At 35.5% G+C, this 24,472-nt stretch overlaps 1 protein-coding gene across 1 annotated transcript in view; it reads right to left on the minus strand.

The window, feature by feature from the left end:
• The window catches only part of SPON1 (spondin 1), a 192,893-nt gene that overhangs the window by 11,396 nt on the left and 157,025 nt on the right, over window positions 1-24,472 (minus strand). The window contains exon 7 of the mRNA XM_033006905.2: window positions 22,997-23,061. Coding sequence (XP_032862796.1) covers window positions 22,997-23,061 — 65 coding nt within the window. The remainder of the gene's footprint in view (window positions 1-22,996; window positions 23,062-24,472) is intronic.

Consider the following 24,472-nt stretch of genomic DNA (forward strand, 5'->3'; position numbering starts at 1 on the left):
ACTGGTCTCATGTCAGCCCAAGTTTCTTCAGTTACAGGGCTTGGGTCAATACTAACTCATGTTGAGGATTTTTTCTAGTTTTGTGCCAAAACACACTGCTTCATGAGATCTAAAGACCATATTTATTTTTAATGTAAGGGTTTTCTACGGTGTTATTCATCTTCCCTTTTTGAATTACATACCGGTACATATATATAAAATGAACATACACTGTTTTTCTCTAGTCATAAGATGTTTATTCTTCCTATAAATGCTTGCATCCCTGTACAAATATGGCTTTTCTTTTGTTTATTTTTTTGCTAGCTCATAGCACTCTCAGCACATTATTAAAAACAGAACAACACAAAGACAATGATTTTGTGTAGTTATTTGCTCAGTTTCAAATGTAAGATGTCTAAAAGTTAGTGTATCTAGTTCCCCTTCAAGAAGCAAGTTGCAGAAATAGGCAGTTGCTAATGGGTAAAATGTTCCGGCTGCTTTTGTTCCAGAGTCTAGAAGTTGCTTCTTACCCTGTAAATTATCTTACATTGAATTAAGGACTCTGAGTAGAAGAGTTTTTAAGTGTTTGATGACATTAATCCTGCATTCCCTACAAAGAGATGCAAATGACTTTCTTTTTTTTCATGACGTATAGAACTCTAATTTTGCTGGAACAATTTGTTTAATGTAAAGTAATAAAATAATGAATGACGGTATCAACTTCGCTCTGTGAATACAGTATCCTGATATATTTGTCAAGTACATAGCAGTGATTAGTCTTAAAAAGCCTGCTAACAGACTTCAATTAACTGAAGGTTTTACTGCATTATAAGGGTTTCTAAGAATTCCCTATAGGAATTTTATATTTAAAACAGTACACAGTAAAAATAAGAGAGAGATGTGTGTTTGTATACCTGATCTTTAGATTAAAATTATGTCGAATCTGGACATTGCACAATAGAGACGCAGGTCAGCTCTTGGCAGGGGAAAAGAGAGGGCAGTGTGGTGCCGCTCACTACTGTGGCTGGCACCTGAGCTGGTACTAAGTTGGTTGGTATGTGTTGTGTGACATTAGATCCCAATGCTCTGTTCACACATGCTCTCAGAAAAGACAATAGAGGCAGACAGAAGCATGCCATTTAAAGGAAAAGGATTGGAAATCACTTGACTACTTTAGACACATAATAATGAAAACTTTTGTCACCTGCTATTCTTGTGATAGGCACATACAATTAAGTCTTTGAATGCTTTGTTAGGAAGTTAAATATTAATCATGTTATTAATATAAGTCAAAGTTGTGTATTTAAATTATAACTGTATAAAAATTGAAACTGTGCAAGGAACACTTCAGTAGGAGATACTCTTTGCCTACAAGCCTTTGCATGTGTTAAACTATATCAGTAAACCTCAGCCTCCCATAATTTTCCAATTTCAGAGCACTTTGCAAAAATTACCTTTCTTCTGCTCATTCTACAAGAGAGATAGCTAGTTTTATGGCCGTTTCACTGTATTTTATCCTGTAACTGTTTAAGATAAAAATGTGATTAATAGAGGGTAAAGGAGGCACGTTTTCTTCTCTTCCCTCCTCCGCTCTTGTGCAGACACGTACACAATGCACACACACTTTACAGTGCAGCACAACATAATAGTTTGAACGTTTTAAAAAATTTCATACGTAGTGTTTAAGAATGAAGTATTTGAAATATATATTATCATAAAATGTATTTGTTGCACTTGCTACTTTGTGGATACTTGTAAGCAGTATGAATACAAATTTGAACCACAGTTGTATTTTGCCCAATGTTCAGAGTCCTTCTCAAGTTGCTGTAATTAAGGAGGAGAAATGGGCTGTTCTAAGGCACAGTTGATAAATACTACCTAAGCGCAGGGATAGGTGCTGACTGGGCTTATACAATAGAGGTCTTCAGTGCGTTTTATTTTTTTTAATAAAATGACAAATTTCAGATGTAGTATCCACATGAATGACGGATTTATGAAGTTGGCAGGATCCTAAATCCTTTCACACATACCTCAGCAATATATCTGGCTCAAGCATCCTAAGATTGGCCTATGGATCTCCCTGAAGGAAACTAGTGTAAAAATGTACTCAGGTGCACCCTAACCTCAATCTTTTTAATTTCTGTATTGTCAACACACCTGATAAAATAGGAATTATAGATCATCACCTTTATCTCTGCTTTCAATACAAGTATATATTGCCATTTAAGGCTTTTAAATTTTAATAAAATGTTCTGCAACAAGTTGAGCATGTTTGGTAACACCCTCAGGAAAAGCTTAAAGTTTGTAATTGATATGAATTCACTGTAAGAAACAAATACGTCCCTTTGCCTTCCCCTAGACATGTATATGCATAAAAACAGTGGCAAACATGAGCTGCAAAGCAAACCCTAAAAATTAGGTAAGTTCCAGGTGAGAAGCCTGACAGCTGCACAGGGCTGGGGAATCCTGCTTTCGTTGGCTCAAGCAGACAGTACTTTTCCACTGTGAGCCTGATCAGCCTGCTCACAATTCCTGTCACATAGTACAGGGTGAAGCAAAGTACTATCTAGTGTCCTGCATCCTAATGTTTTCCATCTTCCTTATTTTTATTCTGTTTTGGCTTTGCTAGCATTATTTGGTTCTCCAGCTATAGGGATGACATATACTGAGCAGCATAAGAAAACGCTCTTTTATTCCCCCTTTTTTTGTGTGTGTGTTGGTTTTTGTTTGTTTGTTTGTTTGTTTGTTTTTTTAAGGCTAAAAGAACACAGACATGATTAGTCTAGTTGCTCTCACTGCTGGGGGTGAGGGCTTAAGAAACTCTTTGACAAACCAACAGAACACATATTTTTGATTGTTGAATCAATACTGTTCTGTTCTATTTATATTACTATAAAAGGTAATAGAGCACACATAAGGAAGGTGGTTGTGGAGAGTTACTGGATAGAAATAGTGAAAATAATATTTTGCAGAGTAAAGATTTGAGGTTTTACTATTAAACTTCTAGTTTAATATTTGATTGGTATACATGTAAAAGAAGTAGAAAAAGGCAGCTCGAGCATATACCCTTTGTCTCTATGATACTAACTAGATCAACAAATAAGACCATTTATAGGGTTGAGCTTAGACCATTGGAATCAATGTGAATTTTACTACTGGATGATACGTGTACTATATTCATATAAGAAAGCCATTTACCTCACCCACGCATAAAGAATTTTACACAGCACAAAAACCCATTATATAAGGGACAGATTTGAACATGAAGAGCATTGATATTTCCACTGCAAATTGTAGTGTAGTAATGAGAATCTCTTGCTAGCTGTTAAACTCACCAGGTTGGCTACTAGAAGTGATTCTAGCTGTGGCAGCACAAATTAAAATATTTTTTTTCAAATAAATTAAAACAATGTATTAGATTTTGTTATGCAGAAGTGGAAGAAAAGCCAACAGCCTGAAACACCTTCAGAAATAGTGAATTTGTGCAGTGCTTCAGCTATTCAAGTTCTGACTTTGGTTGTCGGTAAAAAATAAAGTTGTGATTAAGTGGACATATTAGAACAGGAGAGTGTAAAATACTGATTGTTATGATAGCTGTTTGAAATAAAATTCTAATTCAGGTAGTCAATATATTTTATGCTGGGGAAAAAAAATGTGATTGACTCCATAGATTTAATAACTATATGGAGTGTATGGTAGTTTGAAATACCCTATATTTCTCCAGGTTTCTTCACAGAGCTGTATTAACATATAATTATTAATATATATTAATATAATATATATTAATATATATTATTATAATATATTAAGCCTAATATTAGAGTCTGGATATTAGATTCTGAGTATCCAGGATCTGATCTCACTTGTGCTAAGGATAAAACAGTAGTCTTTTCAGACAGGAAGAAAAAAGTGTAAACACAAGAGAAGCCAAAGTCTGATGACCATCGAAGGTGGTAAGTAGTTAAGAGCACTGTGGACCACATTGCCACTGGTTTAGCATCAGTTCTAGGCGGTGCTGGTGATGTGGAAACATCATTATTCTTTTTAAGTGGAGAGTTCAGCTGATTACATAGACTATGAAGACTTCATATTTTAGGGAAATAGTAAATGAATTGCTTATTATACCTCTAGTCAGCAAAAGTGACATCCTTTTTTAGAGGTTTACACCATATCACATATACACTTTCTAGGATGAACACTCTTAATTATTGGTACAAATAATATTACGAGCATGGAAACACATTTTACACCCTTGAACCTCCAATTCTGTACCTTCTGCCTACTGGCAGCACCTACACAACATCTGTTTTATTGAATAAACTTTAAAATTGTAACATCCTGAAAAGTGCACTAGCTTCAAAGAAAATAAATTAAGAAACGTAAGATCTAAAAATCAATGTGAAAGGCTACTCTCCTCGAGGTCTGCAACTAACAGAGCAAATTAGATGGTATGTTTAGGTGTCGCATTTTTAAGAAAACCATTTATAAAGTGATTCTAAATAATTAAGACCATTACATGGCCAACAAACTTTTATGCTCAAGCGTCAACACCTGAACATAAAACCTGAATTTCAGAGTTCCAAAGAAGGAGGGAGAGAATCCTGCTTAAGTTCTGCTGAAATGCAGAACAGGTAAGCATTTATCCTAATGAATAATTTAAACATGTCCATGTCCCAAAAGAGCCAGGGAAAAGAAAACTACATTAAAAATGAAAACTGAGTCAATGAAATTTGACTGACATCCATATAAAAAGTTGAAAAGCACTTTAATACCAAGCTGTTTGTGTCTCTGAGCACCAAGTCAGAAGAAGTGACAGTAAGAGTTTGGCTATTTTATTTCATAATGAAAGAATAAAGCAAGACACAAAAAATACTTATACATTTACCTTTTGGACTACAAAAAAGCCTGCATAACAACCTCCTACTTTGCTGTATGTAAGCTCTTGAAATGAGAATGTTGCCTATAACCAGCTAACAGAGATGGGTATGTAATGGCGTACACAGGTAAGGGATTACATCATCACCACTGACATTAAAACCACCAATCAGAACAAATGCTGTTCTAAAACATCATTAATCTGAGTATTTTTTTAAAAGCATGACAAAAGGAAGGGACTTTGTGCAGCACATCTTTCAGACAATTTCATATTGTTGACTAAACATACCTGGATTGCTACTTTAAATAATAATGATGTATTATTCATTAATATACCAGCTATATGATTTAGTGCCTTCAGAATGGATATACATTAATGATATGATTGACAAATGTGAGCATGCTTTCCTCGCTGAAAAAATTCTCATATATCTCAAGTTAGGATTACAGTTTCTGAAAACTGCTGATTTTTGTGTGTGTTCTTTGCAGGTTGTCACAAACCAGTTAGGTGTGGTTACCCCACATGGCGCTGGTAACATTTGCTCCTGTTTAGAATTACCTCATGTCACTTCTTAGATCACTGACTGTGCATTTATAATCAAACCATGTTTCAGAAATCCTTTTGCAATATATGACATTACTGAGTTTTATCCAAGACAGACTGATTTGGATAAAGACAAAGGACTCAAGAAACTTCTCTCCACTTCCTAGGAGCTTTGGGGCTACAAGTTGTTTGCCCAGAATAACTACAACTACATTTGCAAAGGAAATCCTATGGGATGTTGTAAGAGCACTGTTGTTTTGTATCACTTTTTCACCTGGCTAATCTACAAAGCCCTGACCATGCCCTGTTTGTCCTGAAAAAGTGATGAGAGGTCAGTTCTTCAACCCAGCATAAGAACCATCACAGCCAGATTTCTGATGCTTTCCTCTCCCATTAAAATATCAGATAAATAGCATAGATTTATTTATGAGACTGTTTTAGCAACAAACTCTGGTTTGCTATCAATTTAATTTATTCTGAATATTAGATTACAGCAAATATATCCCTTTAACAAAAATTACTGTGAGACTATTTATTGGAATATCTATGCAATGTAGATACTCCTGCAAATTAATTTCAAAGATTTTAAAATAGTATTGTCATGCATTTAAAAAACTTTTATTTTGCCACTGTCAAAAGCTTGGAATTACATTTTGCGTTTCTCCAGTCCCAGTGCACTCTCTGAAGATGTCCAACATCTTACCACCTTTACTGTGATACACGTTCCATTCCATTTCATTCAGCAGCTATATCCATCTAACCTACATATGCCTTTTGGTATCTGGAGATATGAATTAGACTAAAAGTCTAATTATCATTACATTCATAACAATGCAAAGAGATAACAATTGGAAGTTTGAAATTTTGCATATAGATTTCTGTTCACTAGAAATTTAAACCACAAATCGTTCCAGTTACTCAGTGAGTATTTACACATGAATGAGGAGTTAGGATTAGCAAGTAGACATATAATTGCATGAAAATACTGCATACATGATTACTCACGAAATCATAAAGGGAAATTATTTTGGCTCAAGGAAACACAACAGATGGTTGGGAAATAATCATAAAACAGTAACTACCAATGGGAGGAACATGTAAAGAAAACAAAAGCAAGGATTGAGTGGGATGAATAAGTTTGATTTAATTGGATGGCCATTAATTTCCGTGAACAATCAGTATAAAGTTCTTGCAGTGGTTGTTCTTAGTTAAATCTTTTCTATATTTTAATACCCAACTTTTTTCCTTGCCTAGTGACATATGAATTTTAAATAGAAAGTAAATGGTAAGTGATAGAAAATGGAACTGCCATATGTGCTTGCTCTGACAAAAAATGATCGATACAATTTTTTTTTTTTTCTTCTCCAACAAACACATATGTTCTTCCTTACTTTTTTTTTTTGAGATTGAATTATGAGTTTCTTAATGTGGGTGTCAAACCATCTGTCAAACAATGAAGTTTCCCTAAGTCTCAATAATACACATAACACTCAAGACATTAATTCTTTTTATAAGCATGATGTAGTTTTGTGATTAGGTTTTTTCAAGTCAACACTTCATGAATGTATATAACTATAAATGCAGAGACTCAAGTAAACATGGTACTTTACAATAGCATGTGAATTCATGCTAGAAGAGGTAGAAATTTGCAACCTTGTGTTTCTAGCATACAACTCAGCATTAATTAGTCCTATTTTCTATAAAAAATAAGAGAAAATGTTCCTTTCTTATGTAAATGAAGCTCTGTAGAGCCATTAAAATTGAGTAACCAAGTTGCAAGGGCAGTGTATGGTGTTGTGTTTACTCATTCTTGTTAAGATCCTAAAATATTAATAAAATGGAAATTAATATGATTAAATCTTTTATCTTATAATAATTATTCAAATATATACATGCATTTTGAGCTCAATCACAACCAGTCTCAATTTTAAATTAATTTTAAAAACTGGTAAAAATACCAATTATTTTATACGGATTTTTACAATGTGTTTTGTCTGAGATATACTTCAAGTAGTTCTTTTGGTTTTGATGTAACAAATATTTCTGCTTTTTGGATAAAATTTAGAATTTATATTTAAAAAAATCTAAAAGCACTAGGAAAATTTTCTGTTTTCAATGTGAAACCATAAATTTACCATTTAGATTCAATTCTTACATGAAAGCTTAAGTCAAAGCCTTTTAACAAAAGTGTTTTGATTAGCTCTGCTGATGCATAAACTGCTCATTCAACATAAATTACTCCTGCATACAGCTGTCAGGAGTTTACTGACACTTCTATGAAACTTCTAAAGTACTTCACATCATACAAGTGGGGATCACCGCATGGTTTAGAGAACTTGGTGGTCCTTAAGGCGGCACATCAACAATGTGGAGAAATGATATACTGCAGGAAGGAAGGATATACCACAGGAAGTCTTCTGACCTAAAATATAGTTTAACCATTAGCCCAATGTAAAGCTGGAGCACTCAGAATTATTTTGCAGCTCCAGAGCGATTTATGTATTTGTCTTCATGTTATCAATAGTCACAACTGAATTTTTCCCTATATATTTTTTGTGTATATCAGATTGTCCTTTATGGATTACTATTTCTGATTAGACCAGGGTTTACAGTTCTTCTATGTTTGACAATATTAAACTTCACTGGATTAATCACAGCTATCTGTAAAATCAGAAAAGGAGAAAATAGCTGAACTAGACACACACCATTGTGTTGCCATAGAAACAAGAGAGCCTGTCTGGCCTTCTCCAAACTTTGAAAATGTTTCCTAGTACTATACTGTCATTTTGTGGAAGGAAACTTCATTTAAATCTGGATTGACAGATATTGGCTTTTACCCCATTTCAGGATAGACAGCACAATGTGACAGTGGGAGACAAGAAGAGGGATAAGGATTTGTGGGGGGAAAAAAACACTCCAGAGATTTACAGAAATAATAAATAAAGACACACACGCTGTAGTGGCATTATTGAAATAAAATGTTGCATGCAAGAGTAAAAATAAATATTTTATAGAACACTATATTTGGGGGTGGGTGGAAGCAACAGGAATCTATCAGGCTATCATCATATTCTATGCCTGGGATGCATGTCATCAAGCTACTTAAGTTAATATGACTTTTAACTATAAGACTTAAATAGTACAATCCATGCTAGTAAAAGATTACACTTAAAAAGCACAGAAGTATCAGAACATGATATTTTCATTTTTTTATGGCTCTATTTTTTTTGCAGTAGTAGATACCAAAGAATACCTAGAACATTCTTCAATAACTTATTGTTACTAACACAATTTATGACTAACTAGATTTTTTTTAAGAGTAAACCCATGAATATTAATTATTAAAATTACACTCCTGTTCCCTTGTGATCAGTTAACCATGAAACCTTAGATTTTTAAAGACAGAGCATTTTCATCATCACTGCATAACAAATACTCTGTGAGAAAACATTTTTTCCATACAGGACTAAGACAAGAGATCTCCTCCAAAAAAATTGAGTACATAAATCTGAACAAGATATTTACTTTAATTGGCATGCTTGCATTTCTTCTCCAGGTAGTGTATTTTTCCTCTGAGAACTGGCTTCTTTTTGCTTTTATTATATTTTCTATGAAAGTTTTTACTTTAAAGAAGTTAGTTTCTAAGAAAATAGGTTGGAATTTGACGATTTCTTAGTTTTAGGACTTCAGGATAATTTTTTACTTGTAATTAATGTGAGGAAAATATCAGTTATTTTGGAATCACTAAAGAATGAATGTTTCACATTTACATCTGTCTATGTGTTATATAATCTCAGGTCCTATTTACTTCTTTCAAGAGTAATACCATTGGCCATGATATAATGTGCAAATACCAATTCACATGTGCTGCTTTCCTTTTTCATGCAGTTTCACCAAAATATCTCACTTTTAACTATTAAATTAATTTTGCATTCCCAAAGGCTTCAATCAAACAATGTTTCCCTCATCAGTCTGAGCTCTGCACTCTGATTTTGTTCTCACTGCATTTCACTGGCTTCCACTATGGCTTTTGCAAATTTTTTGCTCATCCATTTATGCTTTACATGGCATCTCAGATAAGGTCAGTTTCTGAAGAAATAATGAACTACCAGATGTTAACAAGTGATCATAGGAATACTGAGATACCTGTACATTCATTAAACTTGGTCATACATGGACGAGTTTTTTAACTCATTGATTATCAAGTCATTTTTCCAAAAGATGACAATACAAGACCTTAATAGTCGAACGGCTATTATAACATTCCAAACATAAATAAAACATTGTATTTCCCTCTAACTTAGCATGAAAATTTCAATCTGAATATTTAACATGCAGTGAAATTAAACCAATTGAAAACAAGGTATTTTAATCAGTATTCTACAAGGTGAAGTATAATTGATACATAACATTCCCCATATTTTTCACTTCTTAAAAAAAAATAATCTATTGGTCAAATTCATTCAGACAAAAAAATTATTATCACGCTATTTCCATCTGTTCATGCAAATCCTGAAATCACTTTCTATTCTGTGCCAGCAATGAATTCTGATGTGTAATGACACTATGGGCACAGAGGGACAAGTGTATAGGGACAAGTTCTAGATGAGATCAGAGGTGCCTTTCTAAGATGGATTTCCCATTGTGGATTTCCCATTGTGCTTTGATTCATACGCCAGAGCAATCTCGGAGTGCAGACCTGATTTCTTCCCAATTAATCTAGCCTGGATCTTTTCCCCTGTGCTTCTGCTGCTGGAGGGCAGCTATGGTCCGTGCAACCAGCACGGTGCCCACCCAAAGCAATCTCCCATTCCCCAGATTTGTCACTTTCTCAGCACTGTTTCACTCTACAGATCTGGTCCTGTTGCAGTGTATTTATTACAGATATAGATAGCTTAGGTAGCTATTCATTATGGACTGGTCATGGTTATAAATACATACACTATAGAGATCATAATGCTTTCACCATGGAATTAAAGTGGGGTTTTAAGTTTAGACAAGACATACCTCACACAAAACCTTTTAAAAATATTTCCAGAGCACATATTTAAGGCAAAATATGGGCCATACAATACAACGTTACAACTTTTATTCTTATAAAAGCATATCTGTACTTTCTGTACTTGGAGAGGCCACTTAGGAATTTAAAAAATACTTTCAAGCATCTCAAAATTTAAATCAAATCATTTGTCAAGAGAAAAGCACATCATAATTCTTCAGCAAAAAAACTCATGTAGTCTCTTTTAGGATAACATAGATCCAATGAGATGTCAAATATAACCACATTTCACTCATCCCACTTCATTACAATGGCAAGTCACTGAGCATAAATTTGTAACTCAGACAGTTCATCAGCTTATTCTTTGTTCCAATTCTTCATGCTTTAGCTACTAGAAATTTTATCTTTTTCTTTTCAGTTGTTCATGATGACTTGTTAGCAATGAGATGGTCTTATACATATTTAGTTATTTATTTGCTGGAAGTTTTATTTTCCTGAATGCAGCTGTTCTTCATTGAAAATCATGTTATTGTGAATTCAGTGTACAGTGATGTTGTTGCTGTTATAATGGCAATGAATACTTTGTTTTTTATGGCTGACTTCCCAAACATGTATTAGCCAAGTAATGTTCACACTACTGTGGTCAAAGATCTGTTGATATTGTAACCTATTAGCTGTAGTTAACAACATAAGCTATTTTTCCACCCAAGAATCCCTAAAACGGTCATTAAGGTTTGCTTCAGTCAACAATTTGACACAATTTTAACATGATAGTTACTTAAGTTTCATTTTTAATCAATTATTCTTTTTGAACTGTTTGTGCTATCCACTTTACTGTATGGAGAATGACTGTACTCTCACAAATCATATTTATGCAACTACTCACATGAGGAAAGTCAAATGTATGAAATTGTACTAAATGAATAATTGCACACCGATTAAATTATTTGTACCTTAGCTTTGGAGTAAATCAGCTAACATTAATGGCATCACCGTGCACACTGACAGAAGAATTTATCTGTTGTATAGATATTAATTGATTTTTTTAAAGAAAATTATTGAAAATTGAAGGAATATTGAACTTTGTGAGTAAAGATTATGTCTCTGTGGAGCCTTGCAGTACTGTTTTGCTTCTACTGCAGTAGTACTGCTATTAATTTTATGATGCATTCTATACAATGATTCAATATGTAATATATTTTGCAAGGACCATACTATTCACAGTTCTACTAGTGTATTAAATGAAAGAAAATATCATCCAAAACCCTATTGTAGCATCAAAACATTATTGGTGCTCAAAATAACATGTTTTTTTTAGAACAGGACTGTGAGCTCCTCTGTGTGCACCTTTCACACCCCAGCTCCCTAAACTCAGAGCCACTAAATTTCCACTGTATCACAAATGCTCTGAAGTCACCGAGTTGCACCCACAGTATAACAAATAGTTGCCGAAGTAACCTACATTATTTTCTTTTAATTAAAATAATGTCCCAGTCCTTCATATGTCTTCACCCTTTCCTCACCAAAAGATTTAAGAGCTACTTGGCTTTATAGTGCACCTTTATAACAAGAGAGTTAACTACACTCACTTTTTTCTGTTAAAAGAAACTTAAAGGTAATGCAACCACATGCGTATCATAAGGTGTTCAATGTGTTAAATGCAGCTATGGAAGGATATGTAAACTTCTAAAGCAAGAAGATATCTGAACCTTACTTTCTTAAAATTACAGAGGAAGTGGAAGATAAATGCAGCATTCAATTAGGAGAAAATGTCTAACAAGTATGCAAGAAAAATGATCACTATAAGGAATATAAGAAGTAGCAATAAATAATAAGCTTCCTTATTTCTATATAACCCTCTGATGACTCTTAGTCACACTAGGTGAAATTACACATACATGATTTATTTTTCAAATCAGTAGGTGGAACAGTGTTTATAAGCAATTTGTATAATCAAATGTTAATGATATACAGTGGCTAAATGATTAAAGAACTATGATATGAGCTTTTCTTATCACTTTGAAAAAAACAACAAAGGAAATTTAAACCATGCCCGTTACAGCTGGTTAATTGCAGTTCAATGTCTATTTTGCCATTCAGAATGCCAGTTAAACTCAAATACGTGTGTTCAAATCTGTCTGGTTTTTTAATTCTCAGCTGGGAAGTCTGAGGACTTGATTAATTAAGCAACTGAATAATTTACTAATTTCTAATGTATATTTTTATAAATTACATTCTGATACCAGTATTAATTATTCATAGTCAATGCGCTGCATGGCAGAACAGGCACTCTTTTCAGCATTCTTAATGGGACAATAAAAGAGTTACATCAACTGAAAATGAGCAACTAATCTCAGAATTTACTCACTTAGACATCACAGAAACCAAAACTTTTGTGACTGCATAATATTTTAAAATAACTAAAGGTACAATTTAATTTCATATGAAATATTTTAAGTGGATGGATAGGAACTGGAATGAGTGCAAAATTCAACCCCCCATCTTCTCTATTAAAGTTGATAAAATTAGTAGGTACTTTTCAATGTATTTTAGTTTGTGTGCTACGAGGAGTTTGCTGTGGTACTTGTGAATAATTCTATCAACCCTTAATAAGATGCTCCAGGAAGACTAGTTCACAGAATTAACTTACCAATGTTGTCAGGTCTCTAGTCTCTAGGGCTCTGGGCATTTAATTATTTTTTATCTAAAGCCTCTGTGTTATCAAAGCTGAAAGGTGCATTGATTTGAATCTTCCTCTCTCAATACTAATTAATACAGATTTAGCAGAGAACAGCATTTGGCAGTGCCATTGGGATTCTGAGTTAGACACAAGAAACGTCCGGCTCCAGAGGAAAAGAGGCTGAGAGGATTTCTGTTGGGGTTTGGTGTATGGGGGTGTCCACGTGGAACAGGGGGGTGGCAGCAGTTAATGATGCCTGGCTAGCACTGCTGCTCTCTGGCCCAGAGCATCCCTGGGATAATGGCTGTGCAAACAGGCAGCTAATTTTGTAATGACACAACTAAATGGACCATATTTTGGTTATGTAGATTTCCTAAACAGTTAAACAAACATTAGCAGCTCTGAACAAGTCACATACTTTCTGGCCCTAGAAAAAAATGTAGCATTCTCTACAGAAAGTGAAAGCATTGCTGTATGAAGGTCATTAAGGTGCAATTATAGCATATAGGCAGTTGAGGTGGTTTTATTTTGATGCAGCTGAGCAGCAGCTAATGCAAGACTTGGCAGCAAAGGTAGTGGTGTGAGTTTGTGCCGGGGAGTCTGAGCACATGCTGGGGGCTAACCATGTCTGAAGGCTGCAGAGCTGCACCTTCACTGCTCTTTTTGTTCTGGCTGGCTCAGATCTGTACTGCTGTCATAGATGGTTCTAGCACACACCAACCCTATATGAAATGCCTTAGAAAATGTAGCTGGCATAAACTACTTAATTATTTACATCTTAATATTTAGAATAATTAACTGCAGTGAACAATCTCAAAATTAAAATATAAGGGAATAAACAGATTGTTGACACTAGCTTGGTTTTACCAAAATCAGAGGCAATAAGTAAACAGGGAGAAACAAAAATTCTTTTTTTTTTTTCCAATTGAGATCACTGATCAAGGCCATGAAACTACTCTGTACATCTGTTTCTTTTTCCTCCAATAGTCTCCACATTAAGCTCTCCAAAAGAAATTACTCCAAATCTAGGCAGCACAACAAGGTACCAGTTTTGCAAATAGCCTATAAATATTTTTTTAATATAGGTCTTCTTAAAGGAAAAATGCCAGCGTTCGTTGTGGGACATGTGCACAAACATTTTATCCCAATATGAAGCTTAGAAAGAAATAGGTAATTCACATATATTAGTAGGTAAATTAATGTCTCAAATACTCCATAGATAGATAGGTATAAGGACCAATTACATAACTCCTAAAAGAGATTACTTCTTGAAGATTTTCAGTAATCTTAAAAACATTTCTCAAATAATCTATTTATTTTATAGGACAACACAAAAGGAAATGTCTACGTGAAATCTTAATTCTAAAAAAACCTACTCCATTTATTATGAATGTAATGCAAATGCATGTAATTTTGTCCTATTTCCAGTGCAGAGAAATTAAGAAAGTTATTGGAGATTAATTTCAACTACATCAAAATAAATTATCATTTACTTTAAAAGTGCATTTTTGGGTGAACAGAAACATTGTTTCTTAAGTTGAATTCAGTATATATCAGTCAAAAAAGGAGACAAATTAAGTATTTTCAAAAATTACCTAAGTCATGCATTCTATTTTAAGTAATGTGAAGGTATTTAAAAAAAAAAAAAAAAAGGCTAAAAACCTGGAAATAGAACAAAATATTTTTGTCAGTCAGGAACAGTCTCTCTTCCAAGGCAGCCAGGGAACTGAAAAAGCTAATGTCATTGAATAAGTGCCATAAAATAAAGACTGAGTGGTTTCTCAGTAATGAGAACATACAGCGGTACTTATTCCATACATATCCCTTCCACATCTTACAAAACTGGTTAACTCACTGTTTACCAAACATCTTGGAGACTAATCTCCTTCAGAGAACTCTTATGTCTCTCCTCTTGAGGGGGAAATCCTAGTGATTGCTTTCTTTCTCTGGTTAATAAACATTTAATTATTCCAAGCAAAATAGCTAAGGCTTGAGCTAGACAAACATGGTATGTGATAGTAAAGGGCTCTCACTGTGTAGGTTGCTGGTTTGAATTTTACATTCAGAGGTAGGCGTTATCATTCAAATCTCATCTGGAGGAAAGGAGAATTAAACCTAGACCTTCCAAATACCAGAAGAGTCTTCTCCATATTGGCGAATACCCTTTATTTTTGCTGACCATATGGGTGTATGGCTGACTTAAAAGTTATGCTTGAAGATCAGCCCTCACTGATAAAGCAGGCAGGTTAACAACTAAATTATGGCAGTTAATATGGTTTAGTTGTGATCTGTTGCCTAATAGAGGTCCCCTCTATTAGGCAGCAAGAGGTTTCCCTTGTGAAAATGCAGTGAGTTTTGGGAACCCTGAAATTTAGTTGTGATTTTACACATTTAGTAAAGTTACTAATAGCTGTTTAAGTATGTAAACAATTCAGGAACTGAAAGTTTGAGAATTAGGTGTTTGCAGCAAATGGTTGCCTAAATGCCTTCCAATGTCTTTTTGTAAATTAGCCCCTCTCTGTGAAATTCACAAAAGTTGCAACATGTAAGAAGGTCAACAAAGAGGTTCAGCAACACGTCATGTTTACATGGATAATGTTTACGCTTCAGTTCTCTGACACCTGATGGAACTGATTAGATAACATCGGTAACATTAATGTAGTCAGAAGTGTTATTAAAGCTGTTTTCAGTGCTGAAGACTTCTGAAGTATGCAACTGTATACATAACCTTGGGCAGTTTTACACAAGGATATTTATCAGTGAGACAACACCACATTAAGACTGTGTGAGTTGTAAAGAGTAGAATATCAGACACAATAAATTGAGATCTTTAACAATGAAGCATAAGATGAGGAGAAGGAGTTATTTTATTGCATTTCAGAGTTCAATTTCTGACTTAAGTGGTTCTCTATCTACCAACATCTGAGTAATCAGTCAATGATCTAAATACGGAAGGTACTTTAAGGAAGAGAAGTTTTATGGGCACAAGAATAACAGAAGGTTACAATAAGGTAAAAAAGCAAGTAGTAAAAAATGTAAGTAAAAAAAAAGAAGTAAAATGAGAAACCAACAAACACTGAAACCCCAAATAGATGAAATACCCTAATCATCTCTGGCTTGGCTTTCAATTCCTAAATGTGGTAATGAAGACTCATTGATCATAGCAAATTCACTGAAAGATCAAAACATACAACAAAAATTTTTTGCTCAAATTGCGACAGAAGAATTTGGAAGAAAGCAAGGGTTGAAAAAGCTTTCACTCAAAAATAAAGGAAGGAAAATGTAAAAGTGTATGTCAGCATTTTTTTCTCCAGCTAGTATGATCCATCAACTCAAACATATTTTGGATCAGAGCATTTTTGCATTTTCCATCACCTTTCTATAGAATACTCTTCATTTGATTTCTGGAACCGTTTACACTTTGTCACCAAGTTTAGTCATATCTATCTCAATGCTGTAAATCTTATTTGGGAATATCCTGTTGCATTTTCTGATTCCTCCCTGCAAGCCAGGAAAAACAGCCCTAATAACTTTTTAGTCAGAGAAAATTTATCAAAGATGTGTAAAACTTGAAATGGAAGGTGACTGATCAGATAATTTGTAGGGGATGATGAGGTAAACCATACTAATTTATAAACTATTTGGGCTAAATTGTTCTATCCATCTGAAGTATAAAAGAATAGGCCTCCTTTTCTGCTAAGCTTCACTTTCGAGTGCTTACTAGCATGTTTTCAGATAATCTTCAAATAAATGGGGAAAAGATGCTTAAATGGACAAGAAAAAGAATAAGCTCAGCACACAGTCAAGAGGCACAGGAAAACTACAGGACCATGACTACTCACACAAACAACCGAGAGAGATGGAATGGAAACAGGAGAGATATAAGGAAGGAGAGGATAATTTTTCAAACTTCAAATAGTTCAGAATTATAATAAAGAAAAATGCCTATCACTTCAATGTGCATTGATTGTAAATAAGAATGACCTGAGCAGGTAAAAAGGTTGGAAGGCAGTGGTGTTTTTGCATAAAAGAAAAAAATAAATGAGAGAGGCTGAATATTTCAGAAACCTTTTAATGTCAGGTACTCTATGTTATTTTCCTAGAAGAAATATCTTGAATTTTTGCATTGAAATATATTGTCTATAGGTTGACCTACTAAATTTAAAATAATTAAACAGAAAAAAATAATAATTAGAAAACACATGATGTGCTTAGTATTAATTACAACTGTACTTCTGGGGACCCCTATCCAAACATATTCTTTCTTCTAACTAGGACTGCATACTGAAATGCTGGCAGAAAAGGAATGGGAAACAGGCAGCTGATTTATGCAGGCAAGTGAGGTCTTCTTGCTAGTCTTTTAGATTCTGAAAGGTTTTAGGACAGAAAGTTAAAACTACTTTTTATTTATTTTTTTTTTTTTTTTCCCAAATCAGTACTGCCTTTTTATGTATCATGAAAAGCCAGAATGAACACATGAAAACACTTGGAAAGACACACCATCTGTACTGGTGTTTAATAATTTATAAGGTCTGAATGTTTAATAACGAAATGCATGATATACTGGAGAATAATTTCCATCCTATGTCTGCTCTGTGTTTGTATTTATCAGTGTTAGGCTATATGTACATGGAAGTCCATATTCCATGGTGTTGCATAGGGCTGAATGATTTCCTGGTTTACAGGAACTACAAAAATTGATTAGACACAAGAATTACCATTAAAATACTTCTCCCCTTGCCTATATTAAGAAAGAGACATATACTTATACTAAACATATTTTTTAAATGTCAGAAACTACCCAGAGAGTTGTCTATTAATGTGTGACTCCTGACCAACTATTCATTTTCAATTCCACTCTTCTTTTCAGAGAGCTGAGAACTATATGGGGAAACAATATTCCTTGTTCTGATGTGGTATCTTGGCTTGGAGATACTGCCATTTTGGAAAATCAGTGATTCACCTGAAGAATTTGCTTTCTCCTTCTCCCCAACCATCACAGCAAACATGCTGTTATATAAAAGACAGACACACATATGATAATGCCTTTACCTGATGGTGAGAAATCACAGAGGACATAATGACTGTGAAAAAACAGACAGCTGTAAAAACAGCAAGTGCCCTGACAACACTATGTGGCTGCTTGGATGTCACCATGTTAAAGACAATCCAGCTCATGCCAAGATGTGGCATCAACAGCTTCTTCTGTGCCCAGCAATTGACTCTCTGCTCTCCCCTCCCTGCCCCTCCAAAAAAAGGCTCCCACTCTTATTCTAACTGACTCTGTAACTCCAATTATAGAGTAGGATTCATTGATCAGGATTTGTGCTTATTTTCTTCTGGTGGATTATTTAGAAAAAAGTGTTTGTTGAATGAAAAAGGGGAAGGTGTCACAATAGAGATATCTGGATTTGAAATAAAGGCATAACAAATACAGCCAAAAACAAACAAACAAACAAACAAACAAACGGCATATATATTTGGGTGCTGAGAATTCAAGGCAAGATTTTAAAATGTATTAGCTCCCATGGAATTTGATGCATATTATCTTTATAAGCCTTGCCTTCCTTACCCCCAAATTTTTCTGTCATGTCTTGATTATTTTACAGGTGTCAGGTATGCAGATTTGGATACCAGTTGTATTATCTGTATTTGCTGTATTTTATCCTCCATACTACCAAAGGCCAATGATTTGCATCTGAGTATGAAAGTAAAATTTGATTCTGCCTGAAACACAGTTGAGAGGAAGGGAGCAATGAGCTGTGCTCTTGTTTATACAAGTAAGATAAGAAAAACTACTTTCACTGAACAGCATCTGTATGCTGGTACCGTTATACTCAAGGAAGAATGCATTCCCTGCAAATACTTTGAAGTCAGAATTTCAGACACACAACTTGGTAATACAAACATAAGCAACAGCAAAATGTTTTATTACTTGGTCAGGCACTCAACCTCAGGCATGCCTTCTCATGCTACCAATATTGCTCTCTTGTTTGGGCAACCATAAAACTAGTTCACAAAGATTACCCCAAACTGGCTCCTGCATGCAACAACTCAGGAGAGTTTTTTGCATGCTGGTGCCCTGGATAAGAAACTGAATGGACGATAATGAAGACGAGTGGTAAGAAGGAAAACAAAAACAAAAACAAAAATTATTAAACCCCAACAAACTAATGATAAAGAGCAGAACATATAGGAACTGAAGAGAGGAATGGTAAAAAAAAAAAAAAAAAAGTGAAGTATGGTAGGATATAGTTTCCACAGCATTATATTGTACTGGAAGATGACAGTACGTTAAAGTGTATTAGCCTTAATTGTAATTAATAGAAAGCATTTCAGAAAACTACTTAGTCATTGTGTCCTTCCCTGCTTAGGGCTGGCAACTTGTCTCAGCCCCTACTGTAATTTCTTGTCTCTGAACTCACATCTGAAGCCAAAGAACTCTCCCTGGGGAGGAGAACTCTCCCTGGGGAGGCACTTTGTGCCCACTGGATCTGCACTGAGAAGTCTCTATTTTATTGTCTCTAAGCAGAAGAAAAGGTCCCAGTTATATTTCCCTTCTTAGACAGAGACTTACAGATTTCACACCCTCAGTCTATACAGAGCTTGAAACATTACTTAATGAGATACGACTGGCCTCAGAAGTCCCAGCTTCATTGACAGAGTAGAAAAAAGACATTTCACTCCATGATGAATTCGTGAGAAGTGCCCGGCCAAGACCATCGTCTCACACATTATTACGGGTGACCAGAGTGGAAACGCAAGGGTTCACCAACTGCTCAAGATGTGAACAAGAATTAGTGGCTTGCCTTGCTACAGCCTCTGTAAAGAGAGGAGGTGCTGCAGTCTGCCTGGCTGTTGTGGAAGGATGGGAGAGGAGCGTGGGCAGTGGGGCTGGTGCCCGGGGCTGTGCTGAGCCTCAGTGCGTGCTCCCACCTAGTTTCTTTTCTCTCAGTTTTCCCCTGAAAGGAATGGGTCTGACTGAGCTCTGGTGCCTGTGACAAGTGAATACCGAGCCCGTAAGTGTCCTCTCCGTGACATGCCCCCACCTTTGTGAATGTCCCTGTGCTCCAGCCCCATTAGCTGTGGGTTGTTACTCTCAGATACCCCATTCACCTGGGCTGGCAGCCTGGTGTCTGTGGTGCCTCGTCCAGAGTCTCCACAACAGCATGCAAATAGATTAACACTCCTACAGCCCTCTCACAAGTTTTAGAGGTAACTGTTCCTCTCCTCCCTCTGATTTTAAGTGTAATTGATGTAACTAACTTGGTACTGTAGCTTGGATAGGGTTAGCAAGAAAAATCACTCTATGAAATCAGGAGGTAAACTTTGAAGTGTGAGCAGGCTGAATTTGCCAACTTTTAATACTTTAGGTCTCTGTAAATTGGCTCACTAATATTATGCATTTTGTAATTGTTGTAAAACACATTCAGGAAAGCTTTTAGGCTGTGCTTATTGTGACTTATTGTAACGCCACTTTGGCACCACTACTACACTGTATTATACATCTATAACTAATGATTATGCAAAAGAAGGTTATTCCTGACTTTTAGTCAATTCCTGATTAGTTAGATGGTTGTGTTATGCATAATAATAGAACAAATGTTTATCCTGATGAGTCATTATCCGATACTTGCACAAATCTAATCTAAATTCCAAGGACCATCTATAAGAGCAAATGGGAAATTAACACCAGAAGTTATTGGCTATTGAAAATTTTGTCTTCTTTCAAAGCTTAGATCATATTTTTAAATGGAATCAAAAAGAACATAATGACAAAATATGATAAAAAATTATTTTAAAACCCAAAAATCTAACATCGCCTGTAAGGTGAAGGAACATTTGTGAGGAAAACCTTGCACAGTATTTCAAAGCACAAATACTGAGATTTACTCCTTTTGATGTTACTGAAAGGTGAGGATTACCATATAGAAAAGGTAAGAATTGACAAGAATAACACCTGGAGGATGTTGTAAAAGCATGTACAGGCATGTCTGTGAAAGAAAATGCCTAGAAAGTATCTGAAGTTGTTCACTCTCAACCTTTTTGTGAAGTTTCTCAGTGCTGTATTAAACTAGTTGCTATGACCAGGGGCAAGATACTTTAATTAGCTTTGATTTTTGTTATGTAATGTATTCAGTGCATTTGAAAGACGATGGTTTGAGACTGGAGCAGATCTTGTCTCCATCTTTCTGTGAACAAAGTACAAGCCTGCTCTCCTGTCAATGCCAAAGTCTTCTATGCACCCAGAGCAGTCAATTCCTAGTTGCATTGTTCACTTTGATACAGAAACATCATACATAAATGTTGCTTTGGAAAAGTAACTGAAATTGGAATGAAGATATAAATGGCTTGTTTCAGTCAGAGACCTCACCATAGTAGAACAAAGAAGTGGACAAAAGTTTCCATTTTAAAATGCTAATTTGGAGTGAATAGAAAGAAGGCAGCAAGGAAAAAAAATGCTATCCACAGCTACCACGTGGGAAACACTACCAAATCCAAATACTGAAAATTTCAGAGGAATAAAACCATAAATAAAGAATGCCATCATTGTCACCTTGACAGACCACTTGCATAACACCACCCAAAAAAAGCCTAACCCACAATTCCTGTGCAGAGTCTACAGCTCTGTCTCAGTGTTAAAATATATTAAAGTGACAGAAAATCCATCTCATGTTCAGGTAAGCTGCTCTGAAGGTTAGTCACACTGTTAAAGCCTTTTCCCATACCTTTAGTGAGAATTTCCTTGTCATGAATTTTTTTAGCTTCTGTGCTACAAGGGATTTCGAAGTTTTTTTTTTTTTTTTTCTAGATTAAAGAGGGATCAGCTATCAGAAATCTTTTCACTATTTAAGCTGTGATCACCTCCTAACCTTTTTTTTTTTTTTTTTTGGAGGTGGGGGAGGGGATAAACTGAATAGCTTAAGTCCTAAACTGTTTAAGAGTTTCTAAGCGTCTTATGGTAGGGGATGATTTCTGAAAACTGAACTCTTTTGCAGCTTTTTTCTGACTAACCTCCAAATTTTCACATACTTTCTGAAATACAGACAACAAAACCAGACACAGTGTTCCACTAACTGCTTCCTTTATACTTTTTGCAGACAAAACAGGACTACCTGGTCCCTACAGTCTTGCAGTAGACTAATTGCCCTGCTCCTCTAAGGACTTAATTTGACTCTTAGCTAATGGGGTGACCTGTTATACTAGGTTCTCATCTTTAGTCACTTGTAAGTCTCACTCATTTGGGCTTGGATGATTCAGATGAACTTTGCCCCAAGCACAGATAAGCTATGCAGGAACCAGACCCCCCCAAGGTCCCCTACCCCCCTTAAAAAGCAACCAGTAGATGAAAGATTATCCTGAAAGAAGAATTTTGTCCTCTTTTCCTCTGGCTGAGTGCCAGAGAGCCCAGAGTTAGGATCCCGGGAAGCTAGTTTGCTCTCTTACTCAGTAAAACAACTGTGATTATAACTACCATCAGGATCATGATGCTATCATAGTGTTTCACATAATCTTTTTAAAGAATTAGTCCTTTAAGAGTTTTCTGCTGGTAGATTGAGGATTTGCTGTACTGACACAGAGCATCGTCACAGGATGCTAAAAAGTACTACCTGTGGAATAGTACAACCTATATTTGAGCAAGCATTGAATAAACATCATTGTTCAATGAAGGCACAAACTCCACAGGATAATCCTTCTGCTGTAACAGTTAGTGAACCAAAGCATGTAAAAAATGAAGAGATGCTAAAGCAGAAGGAAACAGGGAAAAAAATAACAAACCAAAAGCTCATCTATTAAAATATTTGTAGATTATTTCTGTACAAGTGTGAATGACTATACGAAACAATGAGTTTAGAGCTGCCCATTAGCCAACACTCAACACAAGGCTGTTGAGACATACTATTCCCTAGTTACTTACACATTTAGAGGTTGCCAGGCAGGCCACTGTGCTTTTGCCTTGATGACTGTTAAAACCTCATCGCTCTGTGAAAAGAGACAAGAAAGTGATTGGGACAATTTTTCAATGAGAGTAATATGATTTACAGCAAAAAAAGTAAGAGTAACTAGATCAAACTGTTCCTCCAGATTCTGACTATGAGAAATATGCTTTGTCCTTTTTGCTATCTGGGCACCTCGGCACAAGGTTCAAGGTTATCAAGGAGCCTCTGTGAATACAGGAGGCAAGAGCAGCAAGCAAAGGCAGTCAGACCTTGGGTCTGACAGTCAGACCTTGGGTCTGACAGTCTCTTTTTCTTCTGCAGGAACTGACGTGAGCTTAGAACACCAGCAGCAGTTCAGCAGTTCAGAGACCATATTGTTTTTGCATCGTGAGCTGAAGGGAAAGCTTTCAGAGTGATGCCCAGTGATGACAACTATAGATAAGGAGAAAATCTTTGCATGTGGGAAATACCCCAAAGCAATACGACCAAACTGAGTTTGTTCTGGTAACACTATCACAGTAAGATAGCTGTGCTGTATCCTGGGCTGTTAGTCCACACATAGTTTGTGGGCAAAATGTGTATCCTGGGCTGTTTATTTTTTGATTCTCTGATAATCCTTGTGACCAGAGGAATTAACCAGGTCAAAAAAATCAAGGACAGAAAAAATTGCTTTTAATATGTTACATATCTATAGGCCAAGAGGCAGACAAAAACTAGAGGCTGCTGCTCTAGGCAATCTAAGACACCCTGTGAGCATGTATGATATATTATTTATTATCCTCATATATGTAAGGCTGTAGAGAGTCCATGCTAGAGGCACTGCAATCTCCTCCAAGTAGAACCACTGAGAGCACTTCCTCTTTGCTCTCCATTTATGCATGTGAAAATTATAGGGTGAAATATAACAGACACTTGTAGAAGACCACAGAATGACAAAACATTGTACAAAGATTATTTCCTAAAGTCTGTAGGAATTCCTGCATCAGCAGTTTTTAACTTTATATTGGTACAATAAACCCAGGACAAAGGCAGGAGACCATTAACGAGGCTCTGATGCCCAAAAGACATCTATCACATTTTTTTAGGAGCATTTTCCCCATCTCCCTTTGAAATCACCCCAGTAATTTGCCTAGAGGAACATAAAGTTCACAACTCCCTCACATGATTTCTACTGTCTTTTAAAAATATTTCCCAATTAGACTAAGAAACCCACCTCATACATTACCAGTAATTGGCACTTCCAACAGAGCTGACCTTTCAGTTTAGTGATAATAGTGCCATTTCCTGCTTGATAGCAATAGTTGTGATACCCCAGACTAGCTCTAATCCATATTCACCCCTGTTTAAAGAAAACAATTTTTACTGGTTGTTTCTACACTCAGTATTTTCTGACTCCCTCATTTTACCAAAGCAAGGTAATTGCAGTGCTGATGGGCCCTCTCTGTAATACATGA

The sequence above is a fragment of the Tyto alba genome, unplaced genomic scaffold, assembly GCF_018691265.1.
Source record: "Tyto alba isolate M040663 unplaced genomic scaffold, T.alba_DEE_v4.0 Super-Scaffold_8, whole genome shotgun sequence".
NCBI lineage: Eukaryota > Metazoa > Chordata > Aves > Strigiformes > Tytonidae > Tyto > Tyto alba.